The sequence below is a fragment of the Hyperoodon ampullatus genome (assembly GCF_949752795.1).
Source record: "Hyperoodon ampullatus genome assembly, chromosome: 7".
Lineage (NCBI taxonomy): Eukaryota > Metazoa > Chordata > Mammalia > Artiodactyla > Ziphiidae > Hyperoodon > Hyperoodon ampullatus.
The window spans coordinates 106,105,251-106,127,568 of NC_136920.1; the positions used below are offsets into that span (position 1 = coordinate 106,105,251).

The window sequence follows — 22,318 nt, forward strand, 5'->3', positions numbered from 1 at the left end:
AAACTAAACTAAAGGCAAAAACTGATGTAGTATTTGAATTCTAGTAAATTTGATATTTTCACATTGGGGGTAGTACAATTTTCCTGATTAAGGTAATTAACATAACAAAACAAAAATACGTAAGTTTTTCTTTTACCATCTTCATCTGTTTTAAGCTACTTACATAGAAATATTATATTTTCCTTTTCTCACTCAACACACATGGCTTCCATTGTTAATGGGCATTATGTCTATGACTGTGTGAAGTACATGGGGGATATAGTCCTAAGGATGCCAAAATTAAATTAAATATTCAAGAATCTTGAGAAGCAGATTTTTCTTTCTTATGTGGATGCTTAACTATGTGCTATAAATGCTAGCATAGTGGCTTCTTTGATTTTCTTGGAAAATCTTGAGTATAAAGTTAAATGATTTGGATATTGATGAAATACCAGAGAGTTACCACTGCTCTTATTTTCATGGAATATTTATTTTATGATTTGGAAAGAGGTATAAAAAAGGATTAATTCAACAATGAAGTAATATGTGTGTCATAAATCTGCCTAGAAATTCTTGAGTGGCTGCTTTCATGTAAAAAGTACAGTGGTTTGTGATGGGAAAACAATTCATTCTTCTCAGTTTGCATTAGTACTCATAGCCAAAAGTATATTTTTCTTTCTTAAAATTTTTACTTTTTGATGATGGAGGTAAGTCTTCAATTGAAAAGTTGCTGAAAAATATAGGAACAATTTTACTTACCTTACTTTTTGAATCCCTCAGTGATGTTTCTGGAAAAGAGATGATTTAAAAAGCCATTCAAAAATTATCTTTTACAAGTGGTTTACAATTACTATACTGAAAAATAACAGTGTATCCTCAATTCCAGAAAGCCTACATTTTGCTTACTGCTTTCTTTCATGCTTACCGATTTTCATAGTTCTAGAAGCTCCAGGCTTGGTATTATAACAGATCCGTTGCAGTTCACATCTTCCAGTCAGCTTTCTCATTACAAATTTCAGACAACGCCACAAAAATTTACAGTAAAAATACAGGCACACCTGGATCAGCATTCTGTCAAAAACAAAAGATAGCACTCTTCCAATTGAACTCTGTAAGAGAATAGAAAGCAGCCACCACCAGCAAGGAAACAAGCCCAGAAGAAAATCAACCATTAGACTTCTGGGTTTACAAGCATATTTCATTATTCTAACCCCATGTTATTTTATTTGAGGTAGCTACAAAACCCATCATTGGGAGGGAAGCCCAAGGTCTGTAAGCACACACTTACTATGACTGCAAGCTCCAGAATGCCCTATTCTAGTAAATTTGACACACCAACAAACTAAGAGTGAAGCACAGGGATCCATTCTTTTCCTACATTTTCCTAAAAATATTTTCAAAGCAAATCAGTACCTCGAAAACAGAACACTTGTGTTTTAGAAGCTGTCCCCCATAGACACAGGGAAAGGGCATGCTGTGTCATCTGCTATCTTCTGCCCCCACGAATAGCCTCTCAACCAGCCCCAATTCACTTCCATCTTCTCCTTAGTGTCTTATTTTTGGCTTCTGTGTTATTTCTTCCCCTGCTCCCATTTTTTTCCCCCTTCCCTCTGCTTTCCTTTCTGTACTGTTGTCCTCTTTGAGGACTTTGTTGTGTGGCCACCATCTTCTCTGCTGACAAATCCCAATACTTCTTGGATGTGCCAGAATGCCTCCACAACAGTTCACTGAACAAGCATGTTGACCTTTGGTTCTTCAACATTCTCTGATTTAAACCTTCCAAAAACTCCACCTCTTGACAATTTGTTCTTGACTCCTGCTAAACAAAGTTTTCTTCATTGCATACCCTATCTCACTCCAATAATCCCTTAACAAACTATAAAGTATATGGTCACCAATCATGCACTTATTCACAATGCCTCTGGCACATGTGAATTTGTGTTTTATGCCAACTTTTAGTTTTTAATATGTGAGTGTCTACTACTTCATGGAACTGCTCAGCATCTCAAAATGACTCAAGCTATAGAAGTAAAGAGGACTTATCATCCAGGAACTTATATTCAACCCATCTTCTCTGAATACTAGAGTTTTCCTATAAGGCAGAATTATTTTCCTAGAAGGCAGAATTATTTATATTACTTCCTATTGGTGTCATTTCTAAAAGATATTTCTTTTTCTCATATGTTCACTAATTCCCCCCAGCTCTAACATAAGGTGATCCAGGGTCATTAAGATGAATTTGTGTAGTTAATTAATATCCTCAATGATGTGATTAATCCCTGAATTTGAACCAAAACCTTGATTGTGTTCCTTTGTTCAATTGCTCTGGCTCCAATATCTTGAACAGCCTGTGTTAAAAATAACAATTCCAACTGACTTATACAAAAGCATGGTCTGTATCATATAAATGCACTGGGACAGAGACCTTCAAGATGGCGGAGGAGTAAGACATGGAGATCACCTTCCTCCCCACAAATACATCAGGAAAACATCTACATGTGGATGTTCTGTAGGACAGAACACCTACTGAATGCTGGCAGAAGACCTCAAACTTCCCAAAAGGCAAGAAACTCCCAACGTACCTCTGTAGGGCAAAAGGAAAAACAGAGACAAAGAATAGGGACAGGACCTGCACCTCTGGGAGGGAGCTGTGAAGGACGAAAATATTCCACACAGTAGGAAGACCCTTCACTGGCAGAGATGGGGAGGGGGGGAAGCTTCGGAGCCATAGAGGAGAGCGCAGCAACAGGGGTGCAGAGGGCAAAGTGGAGAGATTCCCACACAGAGGATCAGTGCTGACCAGCACTCACCAGCCTGAGAGGCTTGTCTGCTCAACTGCCGGGGTGGGTGGGGGCTGGGAGCTGAGGCTCCGGCTTCGGAGGTCAGATCCCAGGGAGAGGACTGGGATTGGCTGCGTGCACATAGCCTGAAGAGGGCTAGTGCACCACAGTTAGCCGGGAGGGAGTCTGGGGAAAAGTCTGGAACTGGCTAAGAGGCAAGAGACCATTGTCTCGGGTTGCATGAGGAGAGGGGATTCAGAGCGCTGCCTAAACAAGCTCCAGAAATGGGTGTGAGCCACGGCTATCAGTGAGGACACAAGAGATGGGCATGAAACACTAAGGCTGCTGCTGCAGCCACCAAGAAGCCTGTGTGCAAGCACAGGTCACTATCCGCACCTCCCCTTCTGAGAGCCGGTGCAGCCTGCCACTGCCAGAGTCCTGTGATCCAGGAACAACTTCTATGGGAGAACACACGGCGCACCTCAGGCTGGTGCAACGTCATGCTGGCCACTGCCACCACAGGCTCACCCCACATTGTGTACCCTTCCCTCCCCCCCGGCCTGAGGGAGCCAGAGCCCCCTAATCAGCTGCTATTTTAACCCTGTCCTGTCTGAGTGAAGAACAGACACCCTCAGGTGACCTACACACAAAGGTGGAACCAAATCCAAAGCTGAACCCCAGGAGCTGTGCAAACAAAGAAGAGAAAAGGAAATCCCTCCCAGCAGCCTCAGAAGCAGCAGATTAAATCTCCACAAACAACTTGATGTACCCTGCATCTCTGGAATACCTGAGTAGACAATGAATCATTCCAAAATTGAGGTGGTGGACTTTGGGAGCAACTGTAGACTTGGAGTTTGCTTTCTGCACTTAATTTGTTTCTGGTTTTATGTTTATCTTAGTTTAGTATTTAGAGTTTATTATCATTGGTAGATCTGTTTATTGATTTGGTCGCTCTCTTCCCTTTTTCTTTTTAATATATATATATATATATTTTTTTTTTCCTTTTTCTCTTTTTGTGTGTATGTGTATGCTTCTTTGTGTGATTTTGTCTGTATAGCTTTGCTTTTACCATTTGTTCTAGGGTTCTGTCTGTCCGTTTTTTAAAAATTTTTTTTAGTATACTTTTTAGCACTTGTTATCATTGGTGGATTTGTTTATTGGTTTTGTTGCTCTCTTCTTTCTTTCTTTTATTACTTTTTAATTTTTTAATTTTTAGTATTTTTTATTTTAATAACTTTATTTTATCTTTTTCTTTCTTTCTTTTTTTTTCTCCCTTTACTTTTGAGCCATGTAGCTGACAGGTTCTTGGTGCTCCAGCCATGTTTCAGGCCTGTGCCTCTGAGTTGGGAGACCCGAGTTCAGGACACTGGTCCACCAGAGACCTCCTGGCTCCACGTAATATCAAATGGTGAAAGCTCTCCCAGAGATCGCCATCTCAATGCTAAGACCCAGTTCCACTCAACAACCAGCAAGCTACAGTGCTGGACACCCTATGCCTAACAACGAGCAGGACAGGAACACACCCCCACCCATTAGCAGAGAGGCTGCCTAAAACATAATAAGGTCACAGACACCCCTAAACACACCACCAGATGCAGTCTTGCAGAAAGACAAGATCCAGTGTCATCCACCAGAACACAGGCACCAGTCCCCTCCAACAGGAAGCCTACACAAGCCACTGAACCAACCTTAGCCACTGGGGGGCAGACACCAAAATCAATGGGAACTACGAACCTGCAGCCTGTGAAAAGGAGACCCCAAACACAGTAAGTTAAGCAAAATGAGAAGACAGAGAAACACAGCAGATGAAGGAAAAAGGTAAAAACCCACCAGACCAAAAGAATGAAGAAGAAATAGGCAGTCTACCTGAAAAAGATTTCAGAGTAATGATAGTAAAGATGATCTAAAATCTTGGAAATAGAATGGAGAAAACACAAGAAATGTTTAACAAAGACTTAGAAGAACTAAAGAGCAAATAAACAATGATGAACAACACAATAAATGGAACTAAACATTCTCTAGAAGGAATCAATAGCAGAATAACTGAGGAGGAAGAACAGGTAAGTGACCTGGAAGATAAAATAGTGGAAATAACTACCACAGAGCAGAATAAAGAAAAAAGAATGAAAAGAATTGAGGACAGTCTCAGAGACCTCTGGGACAACATTAAACGAACCAACATTAGAATTATAGGGGTCCTAGAAGAAGAGAAAATGAAAGGGACTGAGAAAATATTTGAAGAGATTATAGTTGAAAACTTCCCTAATATGGGGAAGGAAATAGTCAGTCAAGTCCAGGAAGCGTGAAGAGTCCCCTACAGGATGAATCCAAGGAGAAACATGCTAAGACAGATATTAATCAAACTATCAAAAGTTAAATACAACGAGAAAATATTAAAAGCAGCAAGGGAAAAACAACAAATAAATGGATTAAACACCTAAATGTAAGACCAGACACTGTAAAACTCTTAGAGGAAAACATAGGCAGAACACTCTATGACAGAAATCACAGCAAGATCTTTTTTGACCCACCTCTTACAGAAATGTAAATAAAAACAAATGGGACCTAATGAAACTTAAAAGCTTTTGCACAACAAAGGAAAACATAAACAAGAAGAAAAGACAATCCTTAGAATGGGAGAAAACATTTGCAAATGAAGCAACTGACAAAGGATTAATCTCCAAAATTTACAAGCAGCCCATGCAGCTCAATATCAAAAAAACAAACAACCCAATCCAAAAATGGGCAGAAGACCTAAAGAGACATTTCTCCAAAGAAGATATACAGATTGCCAACAAACACATGAAAGGATGCGTAACATCACTAATCATTAGAGAAATGCAAATCAAAACTACAATGGGGTATCACCTCATACCACTCAGAATGGCCATCATCAAAAAATCTACAAACAATAAATGCTAGAGAGGGTGTGGAGAAAATTTACATTGCACTGTTAGTGGGAATATAAATTGATACAGCCACTATGGAGAACACTATGGACGTTCCTTAAAAAAACTAAAAATAGAGATACCATATGACCCAGCAATCCCACTACTGGGCATATACCTTGAGAAAACCATAATTCAAAGGGTCATGTACCACAGTGTTCACTGCAGCTCTACTTACAATAGCCTGGACATGGAAGCAACCTAAGTGTCCATGTGGCACATATATACAATGGAATATTACTCAGCCATAAAAAGAAACAAAATTGAGTTACTTGTAGTGAGGTGGATGGACATAGAGTCTGTCATACAGAGTGAAGTAAGTCAGAAAGAGAAAAACAAACACTGTATGCTACATATATATGGAATCTAAAAACAATGGTTCTGAAGAACCTAGGGGCAGGACAGGAATAAAGATGCAGATGTAGAGAATGGACTTGGGGACATGGGAGGGGAAAGCATAAGCTGGGATGAAGTGAGAGAGTGGCATGGACTTATATACACCACCAAATGTAAAACAGATAGCTAGTGGGAAGCAACCATATAGCACAGGGAGATCAGCTTGGTGCTTTGTGTCCACCTAGAGGGATGGGATAGGGAAGGTGGGAGGGAGAAGCAAGAAGGAGGAGATATGGGGATATATGTATATGTATAGCTGATTCACTTTATTATAAAGCAGCAACTAACACACTACTGTAAAGCAATTATACTCCAATAAAGATGTTAAAAAAAAGACAATAAAGATGTTAATAAAATTTTTAAAGATGCACAGGGAATGGAGGAAACATATAAGTAACTAAATTTCTACACTAAAATGTGGTAGAATCCTTTGTAGGCATTAGAATTGTATTCTGGAGTAACTAATAACATAAAATGTCCATAATATGCTTATCAAATAGAAAAATGTTTGGAAAGAACATGTGTGGAATAATATATTTTTCTTTAGTAAATAAAACCAAAAATTTAATGATGATATATAAACGAGAAGAAAAAGACTGGCAGGATATACAACAAAAAGATTAACAGTGGTTTTTCTGGGTAATGGAATTATGAGTAATTTTAATTTTCTTTTCTGGTTAAGTATATTTTCTTTTTTAAATATGTATATATTATTTTATTTAAGAAGAAAGTTATAACTACAATTAAAATGTATAAAATGATCACCAAAAATCATTACAAAAGTACATATGAAGTTTCTATGTGGAGTCATATTCTGCTGAAAGACAAAAAATGGATTTACTATGTTGTGAAGTCTGAAATTCAACTGTTTTAGACAAATATGTTCTAAGATCTGTTATGATTTAGATTATCAGCTTCCAAAAAAAAGTAACCCTGAAAATAATTAATGAAACATTTTAATTAGATGAGTGAGAAATTTTACAAAACAACAACATGGTCTCTTGGAAAAAGTTTTCCATTCTTCCAACTATTGGATAGCTATGACAGAAGAAAAGATTGAGAAATATCCTTGTTAACTTGTTATCAGCCTAATGGTAATGATATTAATAACTGGTTGGCATTAATCCTATTACAAGTCAGGGAAAAATCTTTCCATTATATCTGCCCTTATGGTACCAATGTGCAAATTCCAGTAAAGTTTGCCCAGTATGTGGGCCAGGTTCTCAAATGACGCCTCTTTTAAGTCTATGCATTAGGACTCCATAATAATCAGGTTCTTGTACTACTAAATCGTCCTAGAGAAAAAGGTTCTAATTACAGTTTAAGGAGTATTTTTGTATTCAGCCTACTTAGGATACAAGCCAATTAAATTAAACTACAGAAAGTTTCCCCTATGAAACTTCTTCATCAGATCTATACAAAGATGTGGCTTGAGACCTAGAGGTGTCATCCTAGGTGTCAGGAAGCATCCAGATGTGAGTGACTTATAGCCCATCTAAAATTTCTCCTACTGGCCTCCTTGCATATGAGAAGAAAATGCCTGGGGAATTGTTTTGCATCAAGACAGTCTTATATAAAAGGAGAGAAAAGACATCATGTTCTATGCTTTTCTTTTTTCTTTTTTTCAATTCCCCTGAGGGTATTCAGACTGTCAAAGACAGGGAAACCCAGTGGAAATCCACAGTGAGGAGTTAGAGATGATGCATCATTTCTTAGGGCTCACTGCTCTGTGAGGTGTATCACAGCCCTCTCACGTAATCACAGAAACAATAACACAAATCATGAAAGAGAAATGCTCATTTCAATTGTGAACTGACATTTATACACTCCTTCCTTACCCTTTCATAATTTCTGGGCGAGTGTCCTGATAATGTTATTTATTATCCAGGATATATTTTGATTTTTTCCTTTTTTTGTAATGGGCCAACAGGCCTACAAATATTTCATTAAAAACCAGCTTGTTATGCTAAGCACTGTACTTTCTTTCTATGTTATGTATTACATTTTTTCAAACAAGATCATCAGATCAAACAATGCCTTGACAGATACAATTTATTTTGCACTTAGATCGATCATAAATGTAAGGCATGGTCAGAGATGGAAATACCAGCGCTACCCCTTACTTTGGAAGCCCGATTTTTTCTTTTTTTTTTTCTGTACGTGGGCCTCTCACTGTTGTGGCCTCTCCCATTGCGGAGCACAGGCTCCGGACGCGCAGGCTCAGCGGCCATGGCTCACGGGCCCAGCCGCTCCGCGGCATGTGGGATCCTCCCGGACTGGGGCACGAACCCGTGTTCCCTGCATCGGCAGGCGGACTCTCAACCACTGCGCCACCAGGGAAGCCTGGAAGCCCGATTTTGATGAGCGAACAAATACCCAAGTTGCTTTCTCGTGAAAGGACCAGATCAGCAAAACCTCCATATGAGCATCTCAGGATGGCTGTTCTTCACCATCAATCGCTACCAAGAGATCACTTCTTAAATGTTTGGTCCTATTTAAGTGCCTCAATTTGTGGGAAAACTACTTAAGGTAGAGAGAACAATCAAAATGATTAAATATTTGGGGAGAATGTTAAATTGGTTTGGCATGTTTACCCTTAAAGGAAGAAATGAATCATTAAAGCTTTAAAACTACTCAGTAGTTGGTTTAGGAAAAAAGAAAGAAAGGAAGGAAGAAAGGGAGGGAGGGAGAAAGGGAGGGAGGGAGAAAGGTAGGAAAAGTGTGTCCCTTTCCAATCTGAGTTTAGGAATAGGAACTTTTGTATTTATAGTACTTTTCCTCCTTTTAATTTCCTTTATCTCCTTTATGTTTCTGACTACATGCCTGGAGTGAAGGCATCTCAGATGTACCTGTGTAGCAGATCCCATTTGCTTTCTCTAATCCTATCCCCCTGTTCCTATTCTTAGAAGAAGAATTACTGCCACACTCTCTCCACCATCTGAACCCTATGTGCTGTGTTTAGATGTGTTTTAGATGTGCTTGTTTTGTTTTTATCTCCTAGCCTGAATCATCAAACCAATAATCTTAGTTTTATTTACAGGAATATTTTGCTTTTATTCTTCATAACACTAGACTTAGTTTTCTTATTTCTGATTGAAGATTCGCAAATCACTATTGAAAAGATCTGCTACATTTTGTAGGAACAACAATCAAATTGTCAAGACTACAAGGAGAAAATACTGATCACCATCTCTTATTTTTTTTACATGTGTGTTTTTTGTTCGTTTGGTTGGTTTTTGTTTTTGTTTTGTTTTTTTTTTTTGCTGTGCTGCGTGGCTTGCTGGATTTTAGTTCCTCAACTCAGGGATTAAACCAGGGCCCTCCACAGTGAAAGTGTGGAGTCCTAACCACTGGACAACCAAGGAATCCCCACCATCTCCTATTTTTAATAACTATATGCATAGATGGCAGTTTTTTTGTGTGTGTTTGTTTCTGTGTTTTCAACCATAGCTTTCTGATTGTGTTCCAAAAGGAGCCACTGTAGTTTCCAAAGATGAATGCCTTGCTTAAGCACTGGAAGAATCTGATTTAATAAAAAGAGCTACTTACACATGTTCTATTTCCAACATTTTCTGTTACTGCCATTTACTGATATGCTGCAGAGTGAAGTTTATGCTGAGTTCACAGCAGTGTCCTTCCATAAGGCAATTATGATCACTTTTATCATTTAACATTCATCCTCTAGCTGGCACAAGAATAGCCACCCAATATAAATAACTTATTCAAAATGAATCATATTTCTGCTACCAAATAAAAGTGAGCTCCTGTCTTGTGCTTCTTTGTTAGAGGAATCCATTCAGCAGGGATGAGGCCTCTGAAACAGGAGATGCACCTAGGACCATGCAGTCTCCTGCCTCTGGGGTGAGGGGGTGTGGGTACCTGTAGTACAACACTACTCCATCATCTTAAATTTGTGACTCTGACATCTTCTTTTGGAATAGTAAGAGAAAAGTGGCTTATTTTGAACAGTTTCAATGAATTTGCTAATGAAAGTTAATTCTTGCTTGAAGAAATCCTGTAATAAACAAGAAGTACACTGTTGGTGAGGAAGCATACATACAAAATAATCACAATTCTTGGATCAAAATCAACTTTTCTAAACAGAACACTTTTCATCTAAACGGCCATAAAGAACAGCAGACTGCTCAATGTTTCCAGCATTTCATGTACTTTCTAAAATGACATTTAAAAAAATTTTAGCTGCTCTGTTGAAGTTCCTAATTAGGGGCACTGACAGTCAGTTGGAAATTAATTTGTCAACAGGTATTTGGCCTAGTAAATGGGCCCCTCTAAATAATGAGCATCCTACTAGGAAAAGAGGCTGCAGAGGACTTGATACTTGAACTAGAAATGTGAAATCATACAAAGAAACCATTTGTGTGTGGGCCTCTAGAAAAACAAGATTATTTCCGCACATTGAGCAGTGGTGCAGCAGTGTGGAGCCCCTGGTCTTTTCCATCTTTTTTTTTTTTTTGGTCATGTGGCATGTGGGATCTCAGTTCCCCGACCAGGGATCGAATACAAACCCCCTGCAGTGGAAGCATGGAGTCCCAACCACTGGACCGCTTAGGAAGTCCCCCCTTTTCTATCATTCTTTACCTGAAGAGATCATGCTGCTTTTTAAAGGTAGTGGGTATAAATCTATCATGGATAGATATTATTACAAATTCTATTGCTATAGTAAAGGGCACTATTTTAATTCCAGGGAAATTTCATACGAGGGATTAGAGAGCAATAGCTGACTGTGGTAAATCTAAAATAATAAATAAATTAATGGTTTATCCTTTTCCTTTCAAAGAAAGGGAGACAAGTTTCTCTTAGATTACTAATGACATCACTATTCAAATAAAAAATTAATGATTAAATACATACACTTTCCAAGATTTATTTTTAAAATTCAGATTTTTTTCTAATTGGATAATACATTTATTAGCTTATTTATAAGGGAAGCAGCAAACACATTATGCTTTGACACTTAAGAAGCATTTAGCTGGGAATCGGGAAGATGGCAGAAGAGTAAGACACGGAGATCACCTTCCTCCCCACAGATATACCAGAAATACATCTACACGTGGAACAACTCCTACAGAACACCTACTGAACGCTGGCAGAAGACCTCAGACCTCCCAAAAGGCAAGAAACTCCCCACGTACCTGGGTAGGGCAAAAGAAAAAAGAATAAACAGAGACAAAAGGATAGGGACGGGACCTGCACCAGTGGGAAGGAGCCTTGAAGGAGGAAAGGTTTCCACACACTAGGAAGCCCCTGGGGGTGGTGGAGGGGAAAGCTTCGGAGCCGCGGAGGAGAGCGCAGCAACAGGGGTGCAGAGGGCAAAGTGGAGAGATTCCGGCACAGAGGATCGGTGCCGACCGGCACTCACCAGCCCGAAAGGCTTGTCTGCTCTGCCACCGGGGCAGGCGGGGCTGGGAGCTGAGGCTCAGGGTTTGGTCGGAGCGCAGGGAGAGGACTGGGGCTGGCGGCGTGAACACAGCCTGAAGGGGTTAGTGCACCACGGCTGGCCGGGAGGGAGTCCAGGGAAAAGTCTGGACCTGCCGAAGACGCAAGAGACTTTTTCTTCCCTCTTTGTTTCCTGGTGCGCGAGGAGAGGGGATTAAGAGCGCTGCTTAAAGGAGCTCCAGAGACGGGCGCGAGCCATGGCTAACAGCGCGGACCCCAGAGACGGGCATGAGACGCTAAGGCTGCTGCTGCTGCCACTAAGAAGCCTGTGTGCAAGCACAGTTCACTATCCACACCTCCCTTCCGGGGAGCCTGTGCAGCCCGCCACTGCCAGGGTCCCGGGATCCAGGGACAACTTCTCCGGGAGAACGCACGGCGCGCCTCAGGCTGGTGCAACGTCCCACCAGCCTCTGCCGCTACGGGCTCGCCCCACATCCGCACCCCTCCCTCCCCCCGGCCTGAGTGAGCCAGAGTCCCCAAAGCAGCTGCACCTTTAACCCCGTCCTGTCTGAGCGAAGAACAGACACACTCCGGCAACCTACATGCAGAGGCAGGACCAAATCCAAAGCTGAGCCTGGGAGCTGTGAGAATAAAGAAGAGAAAGAGAAATCTCTCCCAGCAGCCTCAGAAGCAGCGGATTAAAGCTCCACAATCAACTTGATGTACCCTGCATGTGTGGAATACCTGAATAGACAACGAATCATCCCAAATTGAGGAGGTGGACTTTGAGAGCAAGATTTAAGATTTTTTCCCCTTTTCCTCTTTTTATGAGTGTGTATGTGCATCTTTCTGTGGGAGATATTGTCTGTATAGCTTTGCATTCACCATTTGTCCCAGGGTTCTATCTGACCTTTTTAGTTTTTTTTCTTAATAATTATTTTTTATTTTAATAAATTTATTTTATTTTATCTTACTTTGTATTATTTTATCCTTTTATTCTGAGCCGTGTGGATGAAAGGCTTTTGGTGCTGCAGCCAGGAGTCAGTGCTGTGCCTCTGAGGTGGGAGAGCCAACTTCAGGACACTGGTCCACAAGAGACCTTCCAGCTCCACATAATATCAAATGGCGAAAATCTCCCAGAGATCTCCATGTCAACACCAGCACCCAGCTTCACTCAATGACCAGCAAGCTACAGTGCTGGACACCCTATGCCAAACAACTAGCAAGACAGGAACACAACGCCACCCATTAGCAGAGAGGCTGCCTAAAATCATAATAAGTCCACAGACACCCCAAAACACACCACCACATGTGGATCTGCCCACCAGAAAGACAAGATCCAGCCTCATTCACCAGAACACAAGCACTAGTCCCTCCACAAGGAAGCCTACAAAACCCACTGAACCAACTTTAGCCACTGGGAACAGACACCTAAAACAACGGGAAATACGAACATGCAGCCGGCAAAAAGGAGACCCCAAACACAGTAAGATAAGCAAAATGAGAAGACAGAAAAACACACAGAAGATGAAGGAGTAAGATAAAAACCCACCAGACCTAACAAATGAAGAGGAAATAGGCAGTCTACCTGAAAAAGAATTCAGAATAATGATAGTAGAGATAATACAAAATTTTGAAAATAGAATAGAGAAAATGCAAGAAATATTTAACAAGGACCTAGAGGAAATAAAGATGAAACAAGCAATGATGAACATCACAATAAATGAAATTAAAAATACTCTAGTTGGGATCAATAGCAGAATAACTGAGTCAGAAGAACGGATAAGTGACCTGGAAGATAAAATACTGGAAATAACTACTGCAGAGCAGAATAAAGAAAAAAGATTGAAAAGAACTGAGGACAGTCTCAGAGACCTCTGGGACAACATTAAACAAACCAACATTTGAATTATAGGGGTTCCAGAAGAAGAGATAATGAAAGGGACTGAGAAAATATTTGAAGAGATTATAGTTGAAAACTTCCCGAATATGTGAAAGGAAATAGTTATCAAGTCCAGGAAGAACAGAGAGTTCCATACAGGATAAATCCAAGGACATACATGACAAGGCACATATTAATCAAACTGTCAAAAATTAAATATGAAGAAAACATATTAAAAGCAGCAAGGGAAAAACAACAAATAACACACAAGGGAATCCCCATAAGGTTAACAGCAGATCTTTCAGCAGAAACTCTGCAAGCCAGAAGGGACTGGCAGGACATATTTAAAGTGAGGAAGGAGAAAAACCTACAACCAAGATTGCTCTACTCAGCAAGGATCTCATTCAGATTTGATGGAGACATTAAAACCTATACAGACAAGCAAAAGGTGAGAGAGTTCAGCACCACCAAACAGGCTTTACAACAAATGCTAAAGGACCTTATCTAGGCAAGAAACACAAGAGAAGAAAAAGACCTACAATAACAAACCCAAAACAATTAAGAAAATGGTAATAGGAACATACATGCATGAAATATAAATGCATTAAATGCTCCCAGCAAAAGACACAGACTGGCTGAATGGTTACAAAAACAAGACCCATATATATGCTGTCTACAAGAGACCCACTTCAGACCTAGAGACACATATAGACTGAAAGTTAGGGGATGGAAAAGGATATTCCATGCAAATGGAAATTAAAAGAAAGCTGGAGTAGCAATTCTTATATCAGACAAAATAGACTTTAAAATAAAGACTATTAGAACAGACAAAGAAAGACACTACATAATGATCAAGGGATCTATCCAAGACGAAGATATAACAGTTGTAAATGTTTATGCACTGAACATAGGAGCACCTCAATACATAAGACAAATACTAACAGCCATAAAAGAGGAAATTGACAGTACCACAATCATAGTAGGGGACTTTAACACCCCACTTTCACCAATGGACAGATCATCCAAAATGAAAATAAATAAGGAAACACAAGCTTTAAATGATACATTAAACAAGATGGACTTAATTGATATTTATAGGACCTTCCATCCAAAAACAACAGAATACACATTTTTCTCAAGTGCTCATGGAACATTCTCCAGGTTAGATCATTTCTTGGGTCACAAATCAAGACTTGGTAAATTTAAGAAAATGGAAATTGTGTCAAGTATCTTTTCCGACCACAACGCTATGAGACTAGATATCAATTACAGGAAAATATGTGTAAAAAATACAAACACATGGAGGCTAAACAATACACTAATTAATAACGAAGTGATCACTGAAGAAATCAAAGAGGAAATCAAAAACTACCTAGAAACAAATGATAATGGAGACATGATGACCCAAAACATATGGGGTGCAGCAAAAGCAGTTCTAAGAGGGAAGTTTATAGCAATACAATCCCACCTTAAGAAACAGGAAACACCTCGAGTATACAACCTGACCTTGCACATAAAGCAATTAGAGAAAGAAGAACAAAAACCCCCCAAAGTTAGCAGAAGGAAAGAAATCATAAAAATCAGATCAGAAATAAATGAAAAAGAAATGAAGGAAACGATAGCAATGATTAATAAAACTAAAAGCTGGTACTTTGAGAAGATAAACAAAATTGATAAACCATTAGCCAGACTCATCAAGAAAAAGAGGGAGAAGACTCAAATCAATAGAATTAGAAATGAAAAAAGAGAAGTAACAACTGACACTGCAGAAATGCAAAAGATCATGAGAGATTACTACAAGCAACGCTATGCCAATAAAATGGATAACCGGGAAGAAATGGACAAATTCTTAGAAATGCACAACCTGCCAAGACTGAATCAGGAAGAAATAGAAAATATGAATAGACCAATCGGAAGCACTGAAATTGAAACTGTGATTAAAAATCTTCCAACAAACAAAAGCCCAGGACCAGATGGCATCACAGGCGAATTCTATCAAACATTTAGAGAAGAGCTAAGACCTATCCTTCTCAAACTCTTCCAAAATATAGCAGAGGGAGGAACACTCCCAAACTCATTCTACAAGGCCACCATCACCTTGATACCAAAACCAGACAAGGATGTCACAAAGAAAGAAATCTATAGGCCAATATCACTGATGAACATAGATGCAAACGTCCGCAACAAAATACTAGCAAAGATAATCCAACAGCACATTAAAAGGATCATACACCATGATCAAGTGGGGTTTATTCCAGGAATGCAAGGATTCTTCAATATACGTAAATCAATCAACGTGATACACCATATTAACAAATTGAAGAAGAAAAACCATATGATCATCTAAATAGAGGCAGAGAAAGCTTTCGACAAAATTCAACACCCATTTATCATAAAAACCCTGTAGAAAGTAGGCATAGAGCGAACTTTCCTCAAAATAATAAAGGCCATATATGACAAACCCACAGCCAACATTGTCCTCAATGGTGAAAAAAGGAAACCATTTCCACTAAGATCAGGAACAAGACAAATTTGCTCACTCTCACCGCTCTTATTCAACATAGTTTTGGAAATTTTAGCCACAGCAATCAGAGAAGAAAAGGAAATGAAAGGAATCCAAATTGGAAAAGAAGAAGTAAAGCTGTCACTGTTTGCAGATGACATTACACTATACATAGAGAATCCTAAACATGCTACCAGAAAACTAGTAGAGCTAATCAATGAATTTGGTAAAGTAGCAGGATACAAAATTAATGCACAGAAATCTCTGGTATTCCTGTACACTAATGATGAAAAATCTGAAAATGAAATCAAGAAAACACTCCCATTTACCATTGCAACAAAAAGAATAAAATATCTAGGAATAAACCTACCTAAGGAGACAAAAGACCTGTATGCAGAAAATTATAAGACACTGATGAAAGAAATTAAAGGTGATACAAATAGATGGAGAGATATACCATGTTCCTGGATTGGAAGAATCAACATTGTGAAAATGACTCTACTACCTAATGCAATCTACAGATTCAATGCAATCCCTTTCAAACTATCACTGGCATTTTTCACAGAACTAGAACAAAAAATTTTACAATTTGTATGGAAACACGAAGGACCCTGAATAGCCAAAGCAATGTTGAGAATGAAAAACGGAGCTGGAGGAATCAGGCTCCCTGACTTCAGACTATTCTACAAAGCTACAATAATCAGGAGAGTATGGTACTGGCACAAAAACAGAAAGATAGATCAATGGAACAGGAGAGAAAGCCCAGAGATAAACCCACGGACATATGGTCACCTTATCTTTGATAAAGGAGGCAGGAATGTACAGTGGAGAAAGGACAGTCTCTTCAATAAGTGGTGCTGGGAAAACTGGACAGGTACATGTAAAAGTATGAGATTAGATCACTCCCTAACACCTTACACAAAAATAAACTCAAAATGGATTAAAGACCTAAATGTAAGGCCAGAAACTGTCAAACTCTTAGAAGAAAACATAGGCAGAACACTCTATGACATATATCACAGCAAGATTCTTTTTGACCCACCTCCTAGAGAAATGGACATAAAAACAAAAATAAACAAATGGGACCTAATGAAACTTCAAAGCTTTTGCACAGCAAAGGAAACCATAAACAAGACCAAAAGACAACCCTCAGAATAGGAGAAAATATTTGCAAATGAAGCAACTGACAAACGATTAATCTCCAAAATTTATAAGCAGCTCATGTAGCTCAATAACAAAAAATCAAAAAACCCAATCCAAAAATGGGCAGAAGACCGAAATAGATATTTCTCCAAAGAAGATATACAGACTGCCAACAAATACATGAAAGAATGCTCAACATCATTAATCAATAGAGAAATGCAAATCAAAACTACAATGAGATATCATCTCACACCAGTCAGAATGACCATCATCAAGAACTCTAGAAACAGTAAATGCTGGAGAGGGTGTGGAGAAAAGGGAACACTCTTGCACTGCTGGTGGGTATGTGAATTGGTACAGCCACTATGGAGAACAGTATGGAGGTTCCTTATAAAACTACAAATAAAACTACCATATGACCCAGCAATCCCACTACTGGGCATATAACCTGAGAAAACCATAATTCAAAAAGAGTCATGTACCAAAATGTTCATTGCAGCTCCATTTACAATAGCCCAGAGATGGAAACAACCTAAGTGTCCATCATCCGATGAATGGATTAAGAAGATGTGGCACATATATACAATGGAATATTACTCAGTCATAAAAAGAAACGAAATTGAGCTATTTGTAATGAGGTGGATAGACCTAGAGTCTGTCATACAGAGTGAAGTAAGTCAGAAAGAGAAAGTCATATACCGTATGCTAACACATATATATGGAATTTAAGGGAAAAAAATGTCATGAAGAACCTTGGGGTTAAAAAAGAATAAAGTCACAGACCTACTTGAGAATGGACTTGAGGATATGGGGAGGGGGAAGGGTAAGCTGTGACAAAGCGAGAGAGAGGCATGGACATATATACACTACCAAACGTAAGGTTGATAGCTAGTGGGAAGCAGCCACATAGCAGAGGGATATCAGCTCGGTGCTTTGTGACTGACTACAGGGGTGGGATAAGTAGGGTGGGAGGGAGGGAGACGCAAGAGGGAAGGGATACGGGAACAGATGTATATGTATAACTGTTTCACTTTTTTATAAAGCAGAAACTAATACAGCATTGTGAAGAAATTATAGTCCAAAAAGGTAAAAAAAAAAAAAAGATTGTTATTAATTTGAAACCAATGGTCAATGAAAATCCTCAAGTTTCTTTCTTGATGTGTAATTTATTATGCTAGCTTCAGTTTCACACAAATTATCAATGTTAAGTCATATTTATAAAACAAATGTGTCAAGTTAAAAGAGAAAAATTTGTATCAGAACACATAACTGATAAGGATATGCCAGTTCCATTACCCTTGGTGCTGCTCTGTGTGAAATTAGAGTGGTAGATTTTTCACTATATCATTTTTAAATCATCAAATACAAATTAATTTAAAAATATAATCTCTATTAAACATAGTGTTGCACTTATTCAATTTAACAAAAACTAACAGAAACAAATGTTACTATTTCTCCTAAAGTGGCTGGTTTTGAGCACACTCAAGTTTTTCTAAGACAAAAACACTGAAGAAATTCAGTAGTACAAGTCTTGGCACAAACTACACCACTACCACCTCCCCTTTTACAAAAGGAGCTCCTGACTTCTAAGCTTCAGCTAACACTAAAGCTCTCTGTTAACACGATTCTACAGCTAAAAAACACGACGTTTACACTCAAGGGGGATTTATAGATACCAATTTTTCATGTGTGAGTAAACAGATATGTTAATGTCATGGCAACCAAAAATGTATCGAGTTAAATACTTTGGTGGTAAATGACCTAGTGATTTTTCAAATATTATCTTTTTACACATCTGAGATAAACAGGCTGAGGAGTATTCTGTATAATAAAACAAATGTTAATGCCTGTAAATGGTTTAATAATGACCTTCTGAGAGGTTTTCACAATTCTAAGATTGAATTGTGAAACACCAGTAGCTACACCAAAACATAGTGAATCCCACCCAAAATGACCTAGATGCTCCAGAATTACAATGCAATGAAAACCAGTGGGTAAAAGAAAATCTTAAATTGCAGCCACTGAAAGAATTAAGTCACTTCCTAAAAGAAGTAAACCCACTAATTATTTTCTTAGAGAAAATAGCCAGAACAAGGGACGAGAATATGCAATATAGGTAGGCCACCATCTTGCAGGAAAGAAACTCAATGTTCTCGAAAGTGTGTCTTATTTTCTAACTTTCAGGACCAAATTAACTTTATTTTGTCATATTTTAATATAATGTAAAATTTCTCTGAGAATTTTATTTATAGAATTGTGAATGACAGTCAATACTCTTGAAAATAATTATAACTATAGGTCCAGCTAAATGACTTTCAAAACAAAACATGATCACTCTAAAACACACAAACATATATGGTACGCTATACAGCACAGTCTTCAGGGAACCAAAAATTAATGCAGATTTAAGAGACATCACTGAGGCAGGAAAAGCAAAAGCTTAGAACATATATTTTTCACCAAAAACGAACATTAGAAAATGCTTGTATGGGTTGGCCAGCCAGCCAAAATCTACATTTAAAATTACTTTTTTTAAGGAAAATGATTCTACACAAATTATATTGATTCCTTGACTACTAATGCCTCAAACCTGAACCTTGGGGCTTTAGAAACACAAGGCATCAAAGTGTGTCTGCCCCATGGTTTTGTGTCTATATTCTTTTATAATATCTTTAATCTCCTACTTGTAAGTGCTCTCTCTTAGCATCAGTATGGCTATAGAGTTGGCAGAAGAACCTTATGGCAAAATTGTTCTTAGCCAAAATACAATGCCATTTTACGCAGTCCTAGAGAACTGGTTATAGGATCACAAATGGTGAACACAAATATTATACTAATTGTTAAGGAAGTTTCTCCATTTCAGAGTGCTCATCCAGGAAACCATAAATACTTACCTCAGGAAGTGCTTCATTGTGCCTGTTTTGATTATCCAGGTGTTATACAAATGGTTCTCAAGTAATTGCTTCCAAATTTGCCTATGTCAAAGTAAATGTAACCTGTGGAAGAAATTAGATATATTTACTGTTAATGGAGCTGGAAATCCCAACCCCCAAATTTCTGCTTACCTTAGTAAGCAGATAAGGTACTATGCACCCAGAACTTTACCAGCTGAACTGCCCACACAGCAATACAATTCAATGGATGGCAATTATAGCTAAAGCCTTTCACTTTATAATTACACAATTAGTCTCTCATTTTAAGTCACTTGCTGGAGAAATTGTTAGTTTCACGAGCAATCCCTTCAATAGTAAACTTTTCCTCTATTTTGGATACTGTTCCTATATTTTGAAGAACAGTATTTGTATGAAAGATAAAAATGAAGAACCATTAAATTAACTATTCTGATTTCCAGATAGCAAATGTTCTTAAATCTGGCAGCCTCAACCTTCCAGAAGTACAACTCAAAAAATAACTAAAAGCAACTGGTATTGTCTCTAAGCTAAAAAATAGCTGATAAAGAGCAAGTACTCCAAACAAATGAATGATATGCCCCATTTTTGGGGGCTCTGTGAATAAAACAGTGAAATTATACAATTGTTTAGCACATTTCAGTTTACAATATACTTTCACAAAATCCACTATATCAAGTTATTGGTCTTCCAACAAGGAAGGACACCAGAAGCTGCCTATAAAGCAGCAAATTGGTATGAGATGTGAAGAAACAGACTAGAGAAGAGAGAGTGGCTGGAAGCAATAGCAGAATGAAGTTACCTCATGAGAGAGAGAGAAACGGAATGCTAGCTGCAACAGCAAGGTAAGGTACTAAATGTGTGGACAAATAGCTTACGGCAGAGACACAATTACCCACTAGAACAGCCCAGGGAATATGGAAACTCGGCCTAAACAAAAGCCAGTCTTTTCCCTTTTTTTAAAAATTGAGGTATAGATGATTTACAGTATTACATAAGTTTAGGATGTACAACATAGTGATTCACAATTTTTAAAGGTTATACTCCATTTATACTTATTGTAAAATATTGGATATATTCCCTGTTCTGTACAATATATTCTTGTAGCTTATTTATTATATGTACAGTAGTTTGTATCTCTTAATCCCCTATTTGTCTCTTGCCCCTCCCCCATCCCTCACCCCACTGGTAACCACTAGCTTGTTCTCTATATCTGTGAGTCTGTTTCTTTTTGCTATACTTACTATTTTTTTTAGCTTCCATATATAAGTGATATCATGCATTATGTTATTCTCTGACTTATTTCACTTAGCATAATACCCTTCAAGTCCATCCATGTTGTTGCAAATATCAAAATCTTGTTCTTTTATGGCTGAGTAGTATTCCATTGTGTATATATACCACATCCTTTTTACCCACTTATCTGTTGATGGACACTTTAGTTGCTTCCATATCTTGGCAACTGTAAATAATGCTGCTATGATATTGGGGTGCATGTATCTTTTAGTGTTTTCATTTTTTTTTGGAAACATACCCAGGAGTGGAATTGCTGGCTCATATGGTAGTAATATTTTTATTTTTTTGAGAAGGGCTACTGTTTTCCACACTGGCTACACCAATTTACATTCCCAACAGTGGACGAGATTTACTTTTTTTCCACACTCTCACCAGCATTTATTGTTTGTCAACTTTTTGATGATGGCCATTCTGACCAGTCTGAAGTGATACCTCATTGTAGTTTTGTATTTCATTAATAATTAGTGATGTTGAGCATCTTTTCATGTGCTTTTTGGACATCTGTATGTCTTCTACAGAGAAATGTCTATTTAGATATTCTGCCCATTTTTGATTGGGCCGTCTTTTTTTTTGATATTGAGCTGCATGAGCATATTTTGGAGATTAATCCCTTGTCAGTCACTTCATTTGCAAATATTTTCTCCAATTCTTTGGGTTGTCTTTTGATTTTGTTTATGCTTTCCTTTGCAATGCAAAATTAGTTCCCCATATGTTTATTTTTGTTTTTATTTTCATTATTCCAGGAGGTGGATACAAAAAGATATTTCTGCAATTTATGTCATTAAGTGTTTTGCCTATGTTTTCCTATAAGAGTTTTATAGTATCTGGACTCACATTTAGGTATTTAATCCATTTTGAGTTTATTTTTGTGTATGGTGTTAGAGAATGTCTGAACATTCTTTTTCATTCTTTTACATGTAGCTGTCCAGTTTTCCCAGCACCACTTATTGAAGAGGCTGCCTTTTCTCCACTATATATTCTTACCTCCTTTGTCAATAGATTAATTGACCAGAGGTGAGTGGGTTTATTTCTGGGCTTTCTATCCTGTTCCATTGATCTACATTTCTGTTTTTCTGCCAGTACCA

The 22,318-nt window shown here is 38.3% G+C and overlaps 1 protein-coding gene across 2 annotated transcripts in view; it reads right to left on the bottom strand.

Annotated features, from left to right (window-relative positions):
- ELMOD1 (ELMO domain containing 1) overlaps positions 1 to 19,939 on the bottom strand; it is a gene marked incomplete at both ends in the record, with an annotated part of 71,066 nt that extends 51,127 nt beyond the window's left edge. Inside the window, 3 exons of one of the 2 annotated variants that reach the window (XM_079708625.1) lie at positions 739 to 767; positions 905 to 1,050; positions 19,923 to 19,939. In XM_079708625.1, coding sequence (XP_079564751.1) covers positions 739 to 767; positions 905 to 1,050; positions 19,923 to 19,939 — 192 coding nt within the window. Of the gene's footprint in view, positions 1 to 738; positions 768 to 904; positions 1,182 to 19,922 lie in introns of those variants that run through there. The other variant, XM_079708624.1, reaches the window with a different exon arrangement.
- Between the last annotated feature and the right edge of the window lie 2,379 nt (positions 19,940 to 22,318).